Source organism: Bos mutus, chromosome 25 (assembly GCF_027580195.1).
Source record: "Bos mutus isolate GX-2022 chromosome 25, NWIPB_WYAK_1.1, whole genome shotgun sequence".
NCBI classification, from domain to species: Eukaryota; Metazoa; Chordata; class Mammalia; order Artiodactyla; family Bovidae; genus Bos; species Bos mutus.
This window is the reverse complement of record NC_091641.1, coordinates 26147391-26169492: the sequence shown is the minus strand read 5'-3', so window position 1 is coordinate 26169492 and position 22102 is coordinate 26147391. Positions and strand designations below refer to the sequence as shown.

At 45.4% G+C, this 22102-nt stretch overlaps 1 protein-coding gene across 1 annotated transcript in view; it reads left to right on the top strand.

The window, feature by feature from the left end:
* The window catches only part of XYLT1 (xylosyltransferase 1), a 349260-nt gene that overhangs the window by 305586 nt on the left and 21572 nt on the right, over positions 1–22102 (top strand). Inside the window, 4 exon segments of the mRNA XM_070363107.1 lie at positions 7311–7527; positions 10704–10880; positions 15244–15469; positions 15472–15505. Of these exon segments, the coding sequence (XP_070219208.1) occupies positions 7311–7527; positions 10704–10880; positions 15244–15469; positions 15472–15505 (654 nt within the window).

Below are 22102 nucleotides of genomic sequence, written 5' to 3'. Positions count from 1 at the left end.
TTCATTATACGACAAGACAGTTCTGGAATAATTCCACACTTCATGAATATGCCGAGATTGTAGCCAGGGAATTAACTGAATTGAGAGATTTCTTTAGCGTCTGTCTTCCTGGGGCCATTTTCAAAGGCTACAGATTACTTTCTTAGCTAACTTTTTCTCCCCTGGGGGAGATTCAGAACCCCTCGCTACCCTCCATCTGATTAACTCTGATACTCACCTGGTCCTTGTGACGTCCCAGCAGAATCACATTTAGCTATGACTTTGTCCCATATTGTGGCAGTAGAGACAAATCTCAGGAAGACAAACCATTCCTGAGAGCCCAGGAGATAAAATCAAATGCAAACTATCCCATGTTTGCCCTCAAGTACCCTGAAGACAGAAGTTCCTTGTAAGGTCTGGAAAGAAGCCTCTTCCAACCAGCAATGAGCCATTTTCTCTTGGTTCACTAATTTCTGGGCTCTGTCTCTTTGAGGAAGAACAAGTTCTCAGATCCTTCATTTGAGTCCTTTTGGAGGGACCCCAGCGACTTGGGATGAAGAATGGGAAAGTAGTAAAGCATTGGCACTGGATTCATTCAGACCCGAATTCAAGTCCTAACCTGATCGCTATGTGACTTTGGAGAAATTACTTAACTTTCCTGTGATTCAGTTCCTTCACCTGTCAAATGTGTGTTAGAAAATTTTGATACCTGGTTAACCAACAGCAGCTACGTCCTGACTGCCTGACAGATATCGATGTTATCCTTCCCTTTTTTCATTCACTCAACATATTTATTGGGCACACGCTGTATGCTAGGCACTGTGCTAGACACTGTTCTAGGCACTAGGGATACCACAGTGATCAAAAAGAGACAAAAATGGGGAAAGAATAGTGAGGGAGTGTGGGATGGACATGTACACACTGCTTAGTGTTATGTGTCCTATGGGAGGGGAGCTTGGGGGAGAATGGGTACATGCATGTGTGTGGCTGAACCTCTTCACTGTTCACCTGAAACTTCACAACATGGTTAATAAGCTATACCCCCAAAGAAAATAAAAAGTTCAGAAAAAAAAAGACAAATATTTCTGCCCTCTTGGGCCTTATGTCCAGTAGTAGAAAAGGCAATAAATGAAATAGATACCTTGTGCATTGTATTAGAAAGTGAAGTGTTATGGAGAAAAATAAAACACCAAAGGAGGATTGGGGAGGGGTGTCATGTCTATGAAAAAAGGAACTGATGATTGGGTCGGCCCATTGTTTGGGTTGAGTCTTACTAAACACTTTGCAAGGAATTTTGTAAATATCATGCATCACACTTTTGCAGCTGCTTTGGGAGCTTGTCAGAACAGGTGTCATGGGCTCATCCTACAGGTGAGGCAACTGGCATTCAGAGAGGGTAAATCAGCCCCACACCTCAGTGAGTGCAGAGACAGCATTGGTACCAGACCCTCTTCGTGTCTGTTCTTCTAGGATATCTCCTGTTGACCCTAGGTTTCCCAGGTAACTAGGTCATAAGCAAAACTAAAGAGCGGACAGCATCACTGGCCATCTTCTGTGTAATGGGCCTGTTGCTGCACAGCTTCCCTCCATCCCTCAGGTGGGAGAGCCATGCGCCTTTTCCTGGTGAGCCAACATTGATGAAAGATTCACCCAGATGTTCACAAACTTACTTCGGTTTCCAGCCTTTATCTTTTCAAATTATGGTAAATCCACATGGGGGGGTAAACAGCAAAATCACTGCCTAAACAGCTTGATTGTTTTTGCCTGATAGATTCCCACACTCTGGGCCTCTTCCATCTTCTCTCAGTCCAGACCTAAGTTCCTGGTAGCCCCTTTCAACCCAGGAACTTTTCCGAGACCTGGGAAATCTGTGATCTCTATTTACTCATAATTAACTGAAGCATGCTTTTGCAGCTTATCGGTTTTGAAGGCAGTAAGTACAGCAGTCAATCTCCCAAACCCCGTAAATATTTTATTTTGGAGATTACTGCATAAATATTGTATTTGGATATTGCAGTCTGGGACATCACATTAAAATTGCAAGATGATGCTGTTATCCAATCTAATGGAACATGAAATTAAAAAGCTGGTCCATGGAAAGAAAAATTTTGCATGTCATCCCACCTGTATTTCTTCTCTCTCTCTCCCTCAGTTGTCTTGATTACCATGAAAGTTTTGATAAAGTATCTAAAATTTAAAGGTTTAAGCACAGTTAAGTGTACCCACCGGACATTATCATCTAATTGGCACCCGCCAGAGTCGAGATAGGATTTTCTTTTCCTTCCCTCAGTGTCTTCCTTCAGTGAATCAGTTATAGCCAAGTTTGGTGTCAGTAAGTGCCATTGTGGGTATATTGAAAACCTTTTACCAGGTCGCTCCCCAGAGAGAACATGGCTTTGCTAAGGATAGTGAATTTTACACTTGGAAAGAAAATGTTAGGGAAAGGTCAGGACCAGGGACATTGGAAACCTGGGTCTTCTGGTTGGCTTCTGCCCTGTGTGTCTTCAGAAAAGTTCTCAGCCTCCTCTGGGATCCCATGCATCCATCTAGTGCTTGCCCCACACCCTCTTCCTTGGTATAAGAGTGACTTAAGAATGTCACAGCTAAGTCCCTTGTTGTTGTTGAGTCGCTAAGTTGTGTCCAACTCTTTGCAATCCCGTGAACTGCAGCATGCCAGGCTTGCCTGTCCATCACCGACTCCCGGGGCTTGCTCAAACTCATGTCCATCAAGTCGGTTATGCCATCAAACCATCTTATCCTCTGTCACCCCCTTCTTCTATTGCCCTTGATCTTTTCCAGCATCAGGTGGCCAAAGTATTGGAGCTTCAGCATCAGTCATTCCAATGAATATTCAGGGTTGATTTCCTTTAGGATTGATTGTTTTTCCTTTAGGATTGATCTCCTTGCTATCCAAGGGACTCTCAAGAGTCTTCTCCAGTGCCACATTTTGAAAGCATTAATTCTTTAGCACTCAGCTTTCCTTATGGTACAACTCTCTCATCTGTAGATGACTACTGGAAAAACCATAGCTTTGACTGTAGGGAACTTTGTCAGCAAGTGATGTCTCTGTTTTTCAACATGTTATCTAGGTTTGTTATAGCTTTCCGTCCAAGGAGCAAGAGTCAGCAATGATTTTGGAGCTCAAGAAAAGAAAATCTGTCACTGTTTCCACTTTTTCCCAATCTGTTTGCCATAAAGTGATGGGACTAGATACCATGATCTTGGTTTATTGAAAGTTGAATTTTAAGCCAGCTTTTTCACTCTCTTCTTTCACCTTCAACAAGAAGCCCTTTAGTTCCTCTTCATTTATGCCATTAGGGTGGTATCATCTGCATAACTGAGGTTGTTCATATTTCTCCTGGAAATCTTGATTCTAGCTTGTGAATCATCCAGCCTAAACAGTACCTTAGAGACTACCTAACTCATCATTATTACAACTGGTGGTCTGTGGGCTGGATTCAGCCTAGGGGTATGTCTTATTTATCAGAATTTTTTTTAAGGGATTTGAAATTCTTTTAGAAAATGCATTCTCTACATCTTTGCTGATTCTACCTACACTGTTATCGTATACTCAGCCTACCTCACACACTTACATTATTTGTCTGATCCCTGTAGGCATTTAATTTTACAACCTAGACCTAGCCCAACTTTGTCAGCTTCCCATGGGGGACATTAGTCAAGGTCATTATTTTACAAACTCACCCAGCTGGTTACTGGTAGAGTCACGTTATGATGAGATGCAAAGCACATTTTAACAGAATTAAGTCTCTTCACCACCAGCATCATTGTAATCACCATTTTTATCACACTAGCATCAAGTTTTCCTAAGAATTAAATCTATTACACCATTGTGCTCAGTGAGTGACCAGTGTCTGGGGGCAGGTCCTCTATTTGTGCAGAAGAAAGTGCTATGGGTGTGGGTTTATTAGTGAGGTTTCAGGCAGTTCCCTCTGGCGGATTTGTGGGAGGCTCAGTGGGAGAGATTCTTTCTAGAATTGAGCGTGGCCAGCAGGGTGGAGCCATCTCCAGATACTATACTCTGCAGCTGCCTTGCAGTGTTCCAGTACCTGTAAGGTAGGCAGAAAGGAGGAAGTTTGGGTCAGTTCTAGTGCAGCATCTGTCTCGCAGGAGACAGGTAACTCTAATGTGAAGACAGAGGTGAGATCTCTCATGGAGACACAAAAACCTGTAGACATGCAATGGGGGATGCAGCCCAGCCTAGTGGAAAAGTGGCCCTAAAGTGCCACATCCATGGCTACCTACTCTACCTGGAGGCTAAGAACATTTGCACCCATCACAGTAGTGATAAAGGTGAAATCGTTAAGGAATGTACTAGTCCAGACTTTTTCCATTGCAAATGACAGAACCCTATTCCAAAATGCCTTAAGCACATTACTGACAAGTCTGGCGGTGAGTCAGGGACAGCAAGATCCAGGGTCTCAAGCAAAGTCATTGAAGCTTTGTCTGTGTCTATCTCCTCTCTTGGAGAAGGCAATGGCACCCCACTCCAGTACTCTTGCCTGGAAAATCCCATGGATGGAGGAGCCTGGTGGGCTGCAGTCCATGGGGTCATGAAGAGTTGGACACAGCTGAGCGACTTCACTTTCACTTTTCACTTTCATGCATTGGAGAAGGAAATGGCAACCCACTCCAGTGTTCTTGCCTGGAGAATCCCAGGGACGGGGGAGCCTGGTGGGCTGCCGTCTATGGGGTTGCGCAGAGTCGGACATGACTGAAGTGACTTAGCATCAGCAGCCACAGAAGCACCTCCTCTCTCTCTCTTTTCTCTCTTTGTTTTTGTGATACCTTCATGGTCAGACAACCTCTATCCACATGGTGACAAGATGGCTGCCTGCAACCCTCAGCTTACATTCTTCCAGACAAAAATCCCCAAGAAAAGCCTTCCTTCCTAGTTTTTTCAGCAAAAATCCAGAACCCAGTCTCAGACTCAGCTTGACTTATTCTCCCATCCCTGAAGCAATTATGGCAGCCAAGCAGGTGGTATACTCTGGTTGATCAAGCCAAGTCATGTCCCCACCCCTGGTGCTGGGGCTGAGGCAAACCAAGTGAACTGAGAGTTGAGGGTGAATGTCCAAAATAAAATCAAGGTGCGGTTCCCACAAAAGCAAGGAATGGATGCCAGGCAGACAGACAGAAGGAGATGAAGTACCAATATGTGCTGCAATGTGGAGGAACCTTGAAAACACGATGATAGCTGGAAGAGGGCACACCTTGTGTGATTCCATCTCTATGAAATATACAGACTAGGTAAATCCATAGATGGATGGCCAGGATCTGGAGGGAAGCAGAGTAGGAAGTAACTGCTGATGAGGATGGGGGTTTCCTTTAAGGGTGATGAACTATTTTGAAACCAGGTAAAGATGACGATTGCAGATGAACTAATGCTGTTGAATTATATGCTTTTAAATGGTTGATTTTATGTTGTATGATCTGAAAGAGCAACAAGATCAGAAAACTTGTAAATTATAAACTCCCAAGGAGACAACCAGCTCCTGAGGAGCAGGGATCATCTTTGCTTCTCCTTGCCTTCCACCAGGGCCAGCCCGTGCCTGGCACATAGTAGGTGTGAAATTAATGCTAAGTGAAAATGAACTGAGAGTTTGGGCCAGAAGTCTTGGCCCTAGCTCTGTCCACTCTCCCAACAGCCCTATGCACCTTACAAGCTCTTTGACCTTTGATTTCTGTGTCTGTAAATTAGGGAATGGTGAATTTGCCTTGTCTGCCTCGAAGAATCCTGTGTGTGTGCACACGTGTGTGTGTGTGTGTGTGTGTGTCCTAGAGGAGGAGTTATTAATCTGAGGTTCATGGATAGAATTTAGGGGTCTGTGACTTTGAATAGGAAGAAAATTATTATTTTTTTTTTTTTTACTGTGCTGGGTCCTTGTTGCTCCGTGGGCTTTTCTCTAGTTTCAGTGAGTGGGGGCTACTCTCTAATTTGCAGTGCCCAGGAGTCAGTAGTTGCAGCTCGTGGGCTCAGTAGCTGTGGCTCCCAGGCTCTAGAGCACAAGCTCAGTAGTTGTGGTACAGAGTCTTAGTTGCTCCATGACATGTGGGATCTTCCCAGATCAGGGATTGAACCGTGTCTCCTCTATTGGCAGGCAGATTCTTTACCACTGGACCATCAGGGAAGCCCAAGAAGAAAAGGATCTTAATTTTCACTAAATGCTAATTGAGATCCAGCTAAATATAGGATAACAAACCATTATAGTATTAGCAGTTGCTGTTGGAATCATATATTTCCTTTTTTTGTCCATTCTTCCTGTCGTGTCCCCAACAAGTGATTGAACTCGTGACCCTTGCATTGTAAGTTCAGAGTCTTAACCACTGGACTGCAGATAAGTCCCAAATCACATTATAGTTGATGCATCCATGTCTAAATATCATTTATGCTCACCTCTTCTTCAAAATTACAATAGTGTTTAGACCTACTACAAGATCTTATTATTAAATGTGTTAAAAAGAAAACACATGTAATTATCATAAATTTGGTGTTTTTAAAAATATTTTGCAATCCTCTATATAGTGTATGAATCAAGAATCATGTGAATTACTATGCCATCACTTTGGTATTTATGGAAATATTTTGTAACTGTGTATTTTTGTTGTATTTAAAAGCATTATTCTGCAATGGGATAAATTTAGGAGTATAGGATTAACAGATAGTTATAAGTAAAACAGATGATCAACAAACCAAAGATTTACTGTATAGCACAGGAAACTATATTCAATATCTTTCAGTAGCCTGTAAATCAAAAGAATCTGAAATATGTGTGTGTGTGTGTGTGTGTGTGTATATAAAACTAAATCACTTTGCTATATGCCTGAAACTAACACTGTATTGTAAATAAATATAGTTTACTGATTAATTAATTTTTAAAAATAAATTTAAAAATAAAAGCACTGTTCTGAGATGAGGGTCTAGAGCTGTATTCACCAAATTCCAATGCATCTGTGGCATGAAAAGGTGATTTCAGAAGTCCTCTAAAGTGGAAGCAGATGTAGCAGATGATCGTTGCCATCTAACTGTGCTGGGCAGGCAAATGTCCTAAGTGCTCTAAGCCTCAGTGTCTTCATCTGTAAAATGGGCATAATAATAGTACCTGCCTCATAGGGTTACAGAGACCAGCCTCACTTGTGAAGGTCAAATGAGAAACTACACACAGACCCCCTAGCTCAGCACTGAGCGTGTAGTAGTGCTCAAAAAATGGCTTTATGGCCAAGACCTTCCCTGAGAGACAGTAGTTTTGACCATTTCTTTTGGACTCTGGGTTGAGCTCTTTCATGGCTAAGCATGACTTTGTCTTGTCCAGGTTCATCCGGAAACAGGGCCTGGACAGGCTCTTCCTGGAGTGTGATGCCCACATGTGGCGCCTGGGGGACCGGCGGATCCCAGAGGGCATTGCTGTAGATGGCGGCTCAGACTGGTTCCTGCTAAACCGGAAGTTTGTAGAGTATGTGACGTTCTCCACTGACGATCTGGTGACCAAAATGAAGCAATTCTACTCCTATACTCTGCTTCCTGCCGAGGTGAGTATCTGGGGAAAAGTCCCTGAGAAAGGTAGGGGCTGGCTCTAGCCCTTGGAGCAAAGTGGATGCTGAATTTTGGGTGAAGCTACATGGCATTATCCTCCAAACATCCAGAGGAAGATGGGGAACTGTGCCAGCTACCAGGAACCTTACTCTTACCGTAGGACCCCTGGTCCCGTCCAGTCCGGAGGGAGGTCATTTTATGGAGGAGATGCACAAGGCTGCCACCAGCAATCTATACAGTGTCTTTAAAAGTGTAAAGTAAAAAAAGGTAGTTCTTCCTCAAGATGCTTGGCTCCCATCAGTCATAAAATCATCACAATATACTAATTTTGTTAGAACAACTTTATTGCCATTTTTTAGAAAATTGCTATTGAAAAAAATACAAAGTTCTCATACCTACAATGTCAATGGTACCCACAGGGTTGTGCAGAGCATAACCTGCACAATTGTATATGCTGGCTTCTTTAGAGACACCCGTATCAACTTTTGACAGCCCCTCTTTTCCAGTAGTTTTGGCCCCATCAGTCACATCAGAAGTTCTGGTGATCGCCAAACCAGGGCTATTGTTGGGTTTGCTCTGCCTCCTGCATTGACAGCCATTGTGGCCAAAGGCTTAGGACCCACTATTTCTTGTTAGCTTTTACAGCTATTTGAAAAGGTCTCAGAAGTCTGCCACCACTTTTCAGACCTCAGGATGGGAAACTATCTTAGTTCAGAGTGCCAAAACAGGATACAATGGAATGAAGGTACTTCTTATAGTTTTGGAGGCTAGGAGTTGTAGGTCAAGGTGCCAGTGTGGTCAGGTGCTTTCTCTCTTTTTGGTTGCAGACTGCCTACTGACAGTTCTCATTGTGTTCTCACATGGCCTAAGGGGTGAGGGAAGGACACTAATCCCATTTGTGTGGATCCCACCCTCATTACAATCACTTTCCAAAGGCCCTACCTCCTGACACCATCACCTGAGGGTTAGGGTTTCAACCTATAAATTTTGCGGGGATGCAAACATTCAGTCCATTTCAGAAAGTCCTGTGTGTAAGATTGCAGGCTATTCTGAAACAGCCCCAGCCCCATCTGGAAATGGGTAGGGACTCAGTGCTACAGTGTTGCTCCTGACAACAGCCAGCAGCCTTCTTATCAGACCTGGGCAGACAGATTCTAGATTAGTTCCCTGACCTCTAGTTCACTTTCACCCTAATCTCTAACTTCAGAAAACTCCAGTGCTGGCTGTTTCTATTAAGCCTGTGACACCTCCCATGAATGGCCCACCATTCCTGGCTGTGCCACATCTCAGGGCCACTCAGGTTCTGTGTTTCCAGGCCAAACAAGACAATGCATCTCATTTGATGGTTTCCACATCCCTCACCAACATCTGGGGCAGGGCCAAGCTCTGAGTAGGGCTGACTGCTGACATAACTCCTAAGGGATGATGGGCTTGTCATCACTGGGTCAGGTTTTGCTATTCTGTATACATGTTAAGTCATCAGCTTTTAATCATGTTTCAGCAAAACCCACTTTCTCTCTCAATTCCAATAACCTCCTCATCCATTATCTTTTCTGCATCATTACAAAAGGACACAAGACAATTGATAATCGGGTACCTACCCCACTGCTTGATGGAGAATATGTGCCTGTTTGGGCTTTTAGACAATTCAAGCTTAAAATGCAGGTTCACAGACATGTCATTTAGCATCACAAGAGGGTCAGCTGGGTGATGTGGATAGAGCCTCATTTTATCCACTCAGCCATTGAGAAGAGACTGTTTGGGACTTTGTTTGATTTAATCAAGGTGTGCATCCCAATGCTGGCTCTCTCTGTCCCACCCACCCCACCCTCTACCCCACAGAGCACCCAGGCACTTTACATTCCAGCGTCTCTATTAGATCCCACCTCCTCCATCCCAGCATTTCTGCCCTGCCCTTTTCCCAAACCACCTCTAAGGGATGAACTTAGAAGAAATCTGAAGGCTGTGCCATGAGTTTGCAACAGGTGGACACGTATTCCCCAATAGCTTCCCCTAGGAAGCAGAGAGCAGGGGAAAGCATATCACCTTGGTATCTGAGGTTGTTATAAAACAGTGTCCAAATAGAAGTCAGTGTGTGTGTGTCTTTCTCTCCCCATCTCTCTCTTTCAGCAGCTCCAACCATATGTCTCTGCTCTGGTCTCTCTTTTCACTCTCAACATTGCCTTTTTCTCAGATTCCTAGGAGAGGTTGGCCAACAGTCTCAGGAATAGGGGGAAATGATGGTGTCTGTTTCAGCACCATGGACAGCGGGAAGCCCCAGCACACCCCACCTTTCCTCCCTGTGTTGTAGTCCCTCCTCCTGTGACTGGGGCAGGAGGGCGTCCATGATTCTGGCGTCCCTCTCCCAGGAGTGAAATTCCAGGGCTTCAGTCTTTGTTCCAAAATATCTCAGACTGAATCCCTTTGGTTTCAGGTCTAGCTGTTTGTAAAATCAAGAGTCCTTTGGTCCAGGGTTTTTTAGAAAATTGTCCCAATGTTTTCCTCTGGTCCTCATGTGTTGACATACCTTGTGCTGTGCTTAGTCACTCAGTTGTGTCTGACTCTTTGCGACCCTGCGGACTGTAGACGCAAGGCCCCTCTGTCCATGGGGATTCTCCAGGCAAGAATACTAGAGTTGGTTGCCATGCCGTCCTCCAGGGGATCTTCCCAACCCAGGGATCGAACCCAGGTCTCCTGCATTGCAGGCAGATTCTTTACCATCTGAGCCACCAGGGAAGCCCAAGAATACTGGAGTAGGTAGCCTATCCCTTCTCCAGTGGATCTTCCCAACCCAGAAATTGAACCAGGTCTCCTGCATTGCAGGTGGATTCTATACCAGCTGAGCTTCCAGGGAAGCCCTGAAGGGACTTTTTCTCTCTGCTGAACGGATGTACTGGGTCATAAGAGATGTCTTGAAATCAGTTTCTAGGCTGCTGAGAAGAGACATCTTAGAGAAACAGAGCAGTAACTGCTAAGCAGAATGCCACTCTGGGCAAAACTTCCAGGGTGCTCTGGCTAGGCCTGCATGGGACTAATTCCATTTGCAGAGAGAACAGCTGGGTCTGCAAGAGAGTCTCTTCAGTGTCAGGTGGTCCCTGGGAAGGACCCCCACCCCAGCCCAGTCGAAGAAGACTGGGCGAGGTCTCAAGCCAGGCCCTTCTCTCCCCCTCAGTCCTTCTTCCACACGGTCCTGGAGAACAGCCCGCACTGCGACACCATGGTGGACAACAATCTGCGCATCACCAACTGGAACCGCAAGCTGGGCTGTAAGTGCCAGTACAAGCACATCGTGGACTGGTGCGGCTGCTCCCCCAATGACTTCAAGCCGCAGGATTTCCACCGCTTCCAGGTGAGCTGCCCACCCAGCCCACCTGCCTGTGCCTTCCAGCCAGCATCTGCAGGTGTCCAAGACAGCCCTGCAGCTCATCACATCCCACACACTCCCACCCCAGCTGTTGATGATAACCATAACAACATCCACAATAGCCAACACTTACTGATCACTAACACCACGCAAGGGACCATCTAACCGCTTGGCCTGTGTCGACTCATTTACTCCACAACAGCCTCAGAAGACAGATAGACACAGAGATAGATTATTTTAGAGATAGGGAAACTGAGGTAGAGAGAGATCAAAAACTTTATGCAAGGTCACACAGCCCAACATATCTGTTTTCAAAGGCTGTACTTGCATCCATTTCTCTATGCTGCCTTTTGATCAGAATCTCCCCAAATATTTGTTTAAAATACATTTCTGGGTACAAACTTGGTTAGAGTGCAGAGTTTCTCAACCTCAGCACTCTTAACATTGTGGCTGAATAATTCTGTGTTAGGGTGGAGGGATGTAGGATGTTTAAGCAGCATCCCTGGCCTCCGCCCGCTAGATTCCAGAAGCACCCCACCCTCCACTGTGACAACCAGGATGTCACTGTTTAATGTCCCCATGGGGATCCAGTAGCACCCTGCAGACATGACAGCCAGGAATGTCTTCAGATATCACCAGATATTCACCGGGGGCAAACACATCCCCAGTCAAGAGCTTCTGATCTCCAGTGAGGCTCAGGAATTTTTATTTTTAATGTAGCAGACTTAGGGAAGTTCTGATGAGCAGCCAGGTTTACAAACCACCGTGCTCTGTGAACTTAAAGGAGTAACAAGAAGAAAATTGCTTGCCATCGCAGGTATCTCTGCAGGGCCCAGCAGTTCATGCTCTGGGGAGAGGAGAGGCAGAAGGGTGGCCAGTGTCCATCTGCTTCCCATGAGCCCCAAGGGTGCCTTGGACCCAGACCTATTCAGGATGGCAACCTCTTTCCATCCCACGTGAGCACGCCTCCTGCTCCCTCCAGGCCAGCACCCTGAATTCTTCCTCTTCTCCTCCTCCCCATGCCCAGCCTCAGCTGCCCAGAGCATACATTCACAGGCCACTCTGAGGTCACTAGAGCTACCACGTGGAGATGATATGCTGCTCCCCAAACCGCTAACTTGGAGTGATGGAGGGTGTTGGGGGCAGGGACAAGAATGCCAGGCTGATTACCCAATCCAAAGTGTCCCTACTGCCTCACTCTGGCACATAACTGAACCACGAGAGGACCGAAACTGCCCCCATGGAGCTTCCAGCCTCTTAGCCCAGCTCCTCAGAGTGTGGTCTGTAGAACAGCAGCATCAGCATCACCAGGGAGCTTGTTAGAGATGCAGAATCTCTGCTGCTCCAGGCCTGCTGAGTCAGAATCTGCATTTTAACAAGATCCCCAGGCAACAGGGAGGCTGTTCTGTTTGAGAAGCATGGGGTTGGGGTCTTCTGTGTTCCAGGCTATGTGCCAGGTTCTCTGCAGGCATTGTCTTCACTGGGTAGAAATCATCTCCATTGTGCAGGTGGGGAAACCAAGGCACAAGAGGGGACTTACTTGTCCATGGACATGCAGTAGTGGAGTGGTAGGGTGGGAGGTCCCACACGGGTGTTTCCAGGTCCAGGCCTGAGCTTTTTCCACCAGACCCTGCTGCCAACCTGATTCCATGCCTGGTGGAATGTAGAATACACAGTGGGTTTTGTCCCATCATTCATATTCCCTCAAGGTTCCCACCTAACGCCTTTCACCATGTAAGCAGTTACTGCAATGAGTATTCTTTAGGCCTGTTTTTGGTGGAAGACTGAAAGCTACCCAGGGGCCTCCTCAAACCCATGTTAATTGAGGTTGGGTGAACTTGGGTGACATTTTAGCTCCATTGTCTGTGCATAAACGGTCTGCTGAGCAGAAAGGGGTGGCAAGGGGAATATTTGACCTGTTCAAAGGGGGACAAAAGAAACAGAACAATTCCCTCTTTTGTAGAGGATCAGCTTTCACCCTCATTGCAAAGGACCTTCATCATTTAGAGCAAGGAGATAGGGCAATTCTTGAGTGCACTGCCCCTCCTGGGCCACTCCAGAGCAGCAGCAGTTGTATTCCAGTCCCAGCATCCTGGGGACATTGTGGTCCCTGATAAAGATGAGCTAACATAGAGACCGAGTCACATGCTCACAGCTCTTCAATTCACGGCAAACAAAGATCAAGAATATTTCTCAACGTCTAGACTCAAGAAACTGCTGCCTGTAAGGAACTCTGAGTTCTTACGGAAATAACTCCAAGGACGAGAACTATAAACATAGAAACGTGCTTTTTAGGAGCTCCAGGTATGATCAGAGATTCTTAGGAGGAAAAAGGAGGCTGCCCTGCCATTTACTCTGGTGCTCTGCCTCCAGAAAGTGAAGACTTAGAAGTCCCTGTAGTAGACTTAAAGGCATAGTGATAACAGTCTCATAATAGCTGCTAACACTGTGTGTCAGATTCTATGCTAAGTACCTATATTATTATTATACCCATTTTAAGGACTGGAAAAACTGAGGCCCTGGATAACTTCCCCAAAGACATATATAGCTAGAGAGACATAGAGTGGGAATTTGAACCCACATGTTCTGGCTCTTTTTAATGCTCCTATAAGGGAACTGAGCTAACCCCTTGACTGCAGAGAAAGGGTAGGGGTGGGTGTCCCAGGTGTCTGTGAAGCAGAGAGCAGATGGGATATTCCAAAACATTAACAAGAGTTTTTGTTATTGGGGCTTCAGATTCACTTGACTAGCAGTGTGATCCTAAGATGATATAGTCAATAGAATTTGGGTTTTAGAGTCATCTGGGTTTGAATCTTATGACTGTGTGTTTGTACATTATCCCTTCCCTTCTCTAAGTTGAGTTTCCTCATCTGTAAAATAGGAATCATAGCACCCGCTTTGCAGAGTTATTGGGAGGATTAGAGATAATGACAAAATGCAATGCTCTACGTATAGTATATGCTCAGTTTTTATTGTCATTATTGTTGCTCTTAATGCATTGAAGTGAGAACAATGCTAGACTTAAATGAAGGTCAAAATTTGCACAAGATCACAGGCCCCTCAAAGGAAGGGTCTGTGGTTTAGTTGTTTCCATAGCCCTAGACTAGAGGTCAGCAAGCTACAGCCCCTGGGCTGCTCCAGCCCGCTCCCTGTTTTTGTAAATGACTTGTTTCTGGAGCACAGCCACAGACCCATTCATTTTCCAGTTTGTCTATGGCTGCTTTCACACTCTGACAGCAGAGCTGAGTAGGTGCAAAGCTGGAAATATTTATTATCTGCCATTTTGCTGAAAAGGTTTATTGATCTTGCCCCAGACCATGGTTTAAAACCTGGTAGATAACAAGTGCTCAGTACTTCACTTCTCTAACCCATGACCCTGGATCTGAATCCTGGCTCTCGCATTACCTTACTGTGTGACCTTAGATCAGTCCCTTTCCCTCTTACGCATTCAGCCCCTTTGAAAATTTTGTTTACATAAGTAGCCCTCAAACATGTAGCATAATCACCTGGGAGCCTTTTTTTTTTTTTCTATACAGATTCCTAAACCTCATCTTCAGAGATATTGACTCAGTCGGTCTGGAGAAGGACTCCAGAATCTGAATATTTTAAGGCTGTTTAGGCGACTGATCTGCAGCCAGCTCAGATGTCATTTGCCTTGTCCTCACACCCTAGTGAGCAAACGAATCACCTTCGAAGCCTGTTAAGTGTACAGATTTCTAAGCCTCACTTCCAGGGATTCTGATCAGTAAATCCAGGGTGTTCCCTCTGAGTCTGTAAGTCAATTATAACGCCCAGGAGACAGTAGGGAGTGGTAGGGGTTGTGGTGAGCCACAAGGCCCATACCCATCTAAAGGGACAGCCGCTATTCAGTTTTAACTATGTGTTACGATGCAGGAACGTAGTCCTACCGTTGCCAGATCATTTCTTTTTCAAGACAAGCCAAAAGTTTCCATGAACTCTTCCACTTATAAAATGTTGCCAGTTAATTCAATTTTAAAACATTCTTCCGGACAACTAAAATACTTCTGTAGGCGGTATTTGCCCTAGACCTCCAGCTAAATGATTTCTGAGATCCCTCCCAACTATAATCATCTAAGATGTAATTATTTCACAGACATTTAAATGAAGCTGACTTCCGTGTCCCTCATTGCTTTCAATGCTTTACAAATATTAACTCGTTCAATCCTAAAACCCTTTTGACAGATGAGGAAACTGAGAACAGAGAGGGCAGTAGGTGTCTGAATGGTGATGTGGATCCAGACAGGCTGGGACCGCAGAGCTCGCCTCCTCCATCCCCACCTCCCCCATCCCACTGGTTGACTCAGCTCTCTTTATCCCACGAGCACAGCAGACAGCCCGGCCCACCTTCTTTGCCCGCAAGTTTGAAGCTGTGGTGAATCAGGAAATCATCGGGCAGCTGGACTATTACCTGTATGGGAACTACCCCGCGGGCACCCCGGGCCTCCGCTCCTACTGGGAGAACGTCTACGACGAGCCCGACGGGATCCACAGCCTGAGTGACGTCACGCTGACTTTGTACCACTCCTTCTCCCGCCTGGGCCTCCGTCGGGCAGAGGCGCGCTGCGCGCCCCCGGGGAGAGCAGCTGCAGGTGAGCCGGGAGGGGCGGGGTGACCAGGGACGAGGGACAGCCCTCCTCTGCGGGGGCTGCGGCTGCACCCCACGCTTCTCCCTAACAGTCAGCCACGCGGACTTCCCAGCGTTCAGAGCATTTCCTGTCTAAGCCCTCATAACCCTTTTACCTTCTCAGAATAGCAGATCTAATATTTACCTACTTATTTCCTTTCTGTGGACTCATTCTTTAAAAAAAAAAAAATTATTTGGCTATACCGGGTGTTAGTTGCAGGCATGCATTATCTTTCAATTGTGGCATGTGGGATCTGGGCTTCCCTGGTGGCTCAGACAGTAAAGAATCTGCCTTCAGTGCAGACTCCATCCCTGGGTCGGGAAGATCCCCTGGAGAAGGGACTGGCTACCCACTCCAGTATTCTTGCCTGGAGAATTCCATGGATAGAGGAGCCTGGTGGTGTACAGTACATGGGGTCACAAAGAGTTGGACACGACTGAGCAACTCACACACACGCACACACACACACACACACACACACACACACACGCACACACACGCAGGATCTAGTTCCACCAGGAATCAAACCCAAGCCCCCTGCATTGGGAGCATGGAATCTTAACCACTGGACCACCAGGGAAGTCCTACCTTTCTGTGGACTCATTCTTTAGGCTAAATATACATATTTTAGAAGAAAGCTTTATGCACCATATTAGATAGTTCTGTTTGTTTTAAATGGAAAGTAATCATGAAAATACCGAACATTTTTGTTTTATTTTTTGTTTTAGAAAATGTCAGATATATACCAAATGGAGAGAAAAATGAAATCCCATCTCCCATCGTCAGCTCTAGTGATTACCGACTCCCAGCCAGTGCAGTTTCATCTCTGCCTTCACCCACCTTCCCCCTCCTCCCAGATCAGTTTGATTGAAGCAAATCCCATAAACATTTCATGTGTCTCTGAAAATTGACTCCTTCCTAAAACACAACCATACTATCTTTGTCAGACCTGAGAACATAACCAGTAACATCATGGAAGGCAGAACCATTATTTAAAACGTTCATGTAACCTTTAGACGGAGAAGGCAATGGCACCCCACTCCAGTACTCTTGCCTGGAAAATCCCATGGACGGAGGAGCCTGGTAGGCTGCGGTCCATGGGGTCGCTAAGAGTCGGACACGACTGAGCGACTTCGCTTTCACTTTTCACTTTCATGCATTGGAGAAGGAAATGGCAAGCCACTCCAGTGTTCTTGCCTGGAGAATCCCAGGGACGGGAGCCTAGTGGGCTGCCGTCTATGGGGTCGCACAGAGTCGGACACGACTGAAGCGACTTAGCAGCAGCAGTAGCAGCAACCTTTAGAATCATCTCATCTACCACTGGTGGGTACTAGTTGATACTTCAGGAAAGAATGTTCTAGAATATTTGGAAAGAAGAGGGAAGGTGGGGAAAGGATTCAACATCACCCCCACCTCCCCTGCGTTTCCCTAAGCCTACCAAACCCTTTTAATTTGGGGCTGCTTCTCTTCCTCTTCAGCAATATGCATTGCAGATATTTCATAATTGCAAGGATTACGTGTCCTGTTTCTTTCGCTCAGCATTGTAATATTAGCCCCTCCTCTCCTTGCTCCTCTGCAGCTTTCCATAATGATAATGACCCTTTTTAATGCCGCTGGTATTCCATTGAGTAGAAATTCCAGAGTTTGCTTAATCCAGCCCTTTCCTGTTGCCATTGTTCTGATGAATATCTTTTTGCAGAAAGCCTTTTTTTTTTCCATTCTCCTTTCTGATTATTTTCTGAGGATGGACTCCCAGAAGTGCCTCCAATCAACTCTCCTTCTCTTTCTTGTTCTGCCTCTGCCTCCTCCTCTCACCTTCCTCTTTAACCAACAAAGAAAAAATTATTAGCATCAGTCTTTCTCCTCTGAGCCTTCTACGTGTCCCTCCTTGCCCTGCTCTTCCTTCCTCTCAAGAACGGAAGGGGGACAGGAAAGGAACTATTTTGTTCTACAAAACTCTGAAAACATGGAAGGTTTTCCTGACTGGGACCCCATGCAGATCAGCTGGGTTTCCACATGCCTGCAACAATTTTCTCCTCAGCCTTCTCTCTCCTCTACCTGCAGGTCCTGATTTAGTTTAAAAGAAGACCAGAATGGGTTAGAAACCCAGAACCTGCCATTTGAACTCCACTCTTACTAGCTATTGGCCTTGGACAAGTCTTGAACCTCCCTAAGCCTCAGTTTCCTCATCTGTAAAATGGGAATAATAATAAGCCTTACAGCATAAGGTGTTGTTAGGTTTAAAGGGGATAATCCTCTAAAACTACTTTATTAGTCATGTATTATTATTATCATTATCCCCATTTTAACAGTATTTTATATCTGAAGTGCTTTAGTAAATGCTTATGCCATTGTTGATATCTTAGTTTCCAGTATTCTTAAGATGCAGCTGTGTGAGCTACTTGCTCCATCACTGGTCATATGAACTGTCTATCAGTTCCTCTGTGCTGTCCTTTGTTGACTGTCCCCACTCAATCCACCTTTTCCGAGGCTTCCAGGGTCATCTCAGGTGCCATTTCCTCTGTGAAGCTGGCTAAGAGCTTCCCCAGTAGCCCACCCCTCACCTTTCCTCATTTGAAAGCAGATTTTCCTTTAACACTCCCATTGCTAGTAACAGCAGGGCCTCAGGTCAAGGTCATCAGTGAGGATCAAGGTCATCAGTGAATGTCTTTCCCTCCCTGCTAGTCCAGGGGCAGAATCCCTGTCCCAGGAGCCACAGTATATGGCCCCAGGAGATGACACACAGCCTGGTGCTTGGAAAGCAAATATCGTTTCAAGAGTAGTTTTAATCCCAGGTTTCATAGCATTTGTAAGGTAAATAATCTTAGATGAAATTTTGAAAGACACCTCCAAGTGATTTATGATTGCTGAAGTTTTCTTCTGCTATTTGTTTTGGGATTAAGCAAGCCATCACGTTGCCTCAGGCCTGGAATCCTTTGGCTTCTACTTCATTTTTTATTATAATGGAACCCCTGTGCCTTGCTGTGGGCAAAGCCAATATATTTATTAATACAAGCCTAAAAATAAATCAGGACAAAGGACCCTTATCCCAAAAGGCAAAAGACAGTAAATTCCTACCCCAGAGCTATCTGGGGAAAAAAGTAGAAACTTTATTTCAAAAATCTCATTTTCTCTGGACATTTCATGCAGATTGTGGCTTTCTAGTCTATAGTATACACTTTTATAAAAAAAAATGTTTATTGATTTTTTTTGTCATTAGAAGATAACATTTATTCATTGCAGAAAATTTCAAAATGGCAGATGGAGGGAACAAGAAAATGAAAGTTTGCTTGAGAGTCCCTTTCAGAGATAAGGATGTCAGTGTTTTATTACAGGTCCTCAAATTCAAATGTGATCTAGGGCCAGGAGGGAAGCATGTGTCCTTAGCTAAGGATGGACTGATCCTATGGACCAGGGGCCCCCAGGGTCCCGGTGCTGAATTGCAGCACATCCTTGCCCTGTGGGAATGTACACTTGGAGCTGCCAATCACATCTCCTGATTTTTTCAGACAAATTAGAAATCCACATTTTTGTGTGAGCTTCCCAAATTTTTTAATGCCCACCTCATTTAAGTAAGAAATAAAAACACCTTTGGGCCAAGCAAATGCACCAGAGGCATGGTTTAGGTTCTATTGTGTTGCATCTGGCATCTTCTATTGCATCTAGTTACAACTCTCCTCTCAGTTTTAGTTACTTAATTACCATATACAGTCTAGAGTCGGTACCAAGGGACTTTGTGTTCAGTTCTGGTTTCCGGTTCCCTAGATGTATCTTAGAAGCAAAGGGTTCAAGAGAATATCCTTCTAGAATCTTCACTCAAACCTTAAGTATCGATTGAGCATCTACCATGTGGCAGGCTGTGTGTTAGGCACTGGGCACTCAGCCATGACCCAGACAGACCAGGCCCCAAGCTCAAGGTCCTCCCATTCTAGTGTGAAGACAAGCAGTACCCCAGCTCACAGCAATAAGAACAAAAGTCTCTAAAGATAAATGCTCTGCAGTGAGGATAAGCTCAAGTAACAGCAGTGAGTTGGTGACTTAAGAGTCAGCAGTCAAGGAAGATCTCTCTGAGATGGTAACATTTAGCCAAAAAGATAAGACAGAGCCCACCATGCAATCAGTAGAGGAAAAGAGTATCCCCAGCAGAGAGAATGTCCCGTGCAAAGGCCCTGGGCTAGAAGTGAGCTTAGGGTGTTCAGGACTTCAAAATAAGGTCCACGTGGCTAGAAGGTGGTGAATTGGGACAAAGGTAAACAAAATGAGGCTAGAGAAAGAGGCAGGACCTTGTAGACCAGCTAAGGAGGTTGGGTTTTATCCAAGCATAAGCAGAGCCCCTTGTGGTATTTAAGGAAGGGATGACTGATATGGCTACTCTGAGAATCCATTACAGCAGACAAAAGAAGGAGGAAGTTAAGTAAGGCAGCTCCAGCAAAAGTCCAGATAAGACATGATGGTGGCTTGGACCAGGATGCTGGCCATGCATAGGACAGTAGAGAATGGATTCAGGTGGAGAAAACAGGATTTCTTGGAAGAAGGAACAGGGGCAATGCAAGGTTAACTCCTGGATTTCTTGACCATCACTTATTTACCTGACCCCTTAGCAGCATCCCATACAACTGACTGCCCCCTTCTGGAAACACTTGCTTCTTTTGACTTCCATGGTAATAATTTCTCCTGCTTTTCTTCAACTTTCACTAGTCCACCCACCTTCCAGAACGAGCCCTGACAGTGTATTATTTATCCATTGTAATAATGTCACATAACAAACTAGCCCCAAGTCGGTGTTTTGAAACAATAAGCATTTACAGAGCCTTTAAGGTTGCACATGAGCTGAGCAGTATTCCTAGGCTCTGCTGGCATCTCTTCCGCTTCTGTAGCCAGGGGCAGGTCAGAAGGGAGGCTCTGTTGCCCTTGGCTGGGAGTTGTTGGTGGGTCTAGGAAGGCTTCGTCTGGGATACCTGGGGTGGCTCAGCTCTGCTCCAAACATCTCACCTTCCCACGTGTTAGCCCACCTGTGCTCTCACAGTGATCACAGAGGAGCAAGAGAGGGGATGGAAAATGTGCAAGCCTACCTGGGATCCGGGCTCAGAACTGGCACCATACCTCATCTCCTGCTGGCCAAGCAGGTTTGAGAAGGGGGAAATAGACTCACCTCACTGGTGCAAGGAAACCCACCAAGTCACGTGGGAAAGAGACAGAAGAAGTGACAGTTTGGGGACATCAATGCAGGCAACCCCAGGACACCTTCACAGCACCATCTATGCTGTCTCCACAAGGAGACATTTAAGTTTGAATGAACTCAAATTTAAAGTGCGGTCCCTCAACCACACCAGCCATACGTCATGAGCTCTGTCGTCAGCAGTGGTTAGGGTTACTGGGCTGAATGGTGCAGATGTAGAACATTCCATCATGGCAGCAAGTTCTGCAGCACAGGGAGGGTTTTCTGCTTCCAAAGTCCAGACCCAAGTGGACCTGCGAGGGCCGGGAATGTGCGGTGAGCAGTCTGAAGACGGGGCAGGTCTTTTTGCTCAGAGCCCCGGAGGCACCTGATAACAAGGCAGTGATTTCAGGAGATGCATAACATAGGAAGGCAGCTTCCCTGTTATAATCAGAGGTAAAGACTTAAACTCCAGGGCAGGACCAGAGGGAAGGCAGTGAGCGGGACAGTGATTTGTGGAATGCTGGAACCAGAAGCATCCTGTAAGTGCCCTGCACCTCACACAGTGCAGAAGCCGGCAGCTTTTCATTTTACAGCTGGGAAGGACAGAGACCTAGGCTTGTCCACGCTCGTCCTTCCTTCTCTGTCTGTTCTCCCCCCTCCTCCTCTGGGCATCTGTTTAGCTTCCCTGCCCCTTTCAGCCCCTTTGTGGATCAAAGACCTGCATCTTAAAACATGCTATTTGTCTATGTATGTATTTATCTCAGATTGGCAATACTTTTTAAGCATCATACCCAGTGCATTGGTGAAAAGGACGGTGAGAGTGTAAATCGGAACAACCTTTCTGATAAACTTACACAGCAGACATCAAGAGCCTCTTGGAGATTAGAGAGGGAGAAAGATGTTTCCCAAAACATTTTTGCTCAAGGATGCTTACCGCAGCATTGTTTAGAATGGCAAAAAAAAATTAGAAACAAGTTGAACACTCAATGATGGGGAACTTTCCCTGTTTATAAAACCATATTTTGGTATTATAGTTCCATGTCACGGTATTACATACACTGGAATAATGTATACACACACAAAAAAATCGTGCTTTCAGAGACTATTCAAAGACATGATAATGATCAGGAAATACGATGAAGCAAAACCAGGATAGAGCCAGTGTGTATATTATGATCCCAGCTATAGAGAATTTATGTAAATATGTGCATAGAAAATAAGACTGAAAGGAAATATGTCATGATGACATTGTTGGCACACCATTGTCGCTTCTCAGTACCCAGCACTGGAGGATCACTGAATATATCTGTGAATTGACATCATCTATCCCTGATGCTGGGAAAGATTGAAGGCAAAAGGACAATGGGGCAGCAGAGGATGAGACAGTTAGATAACATCAA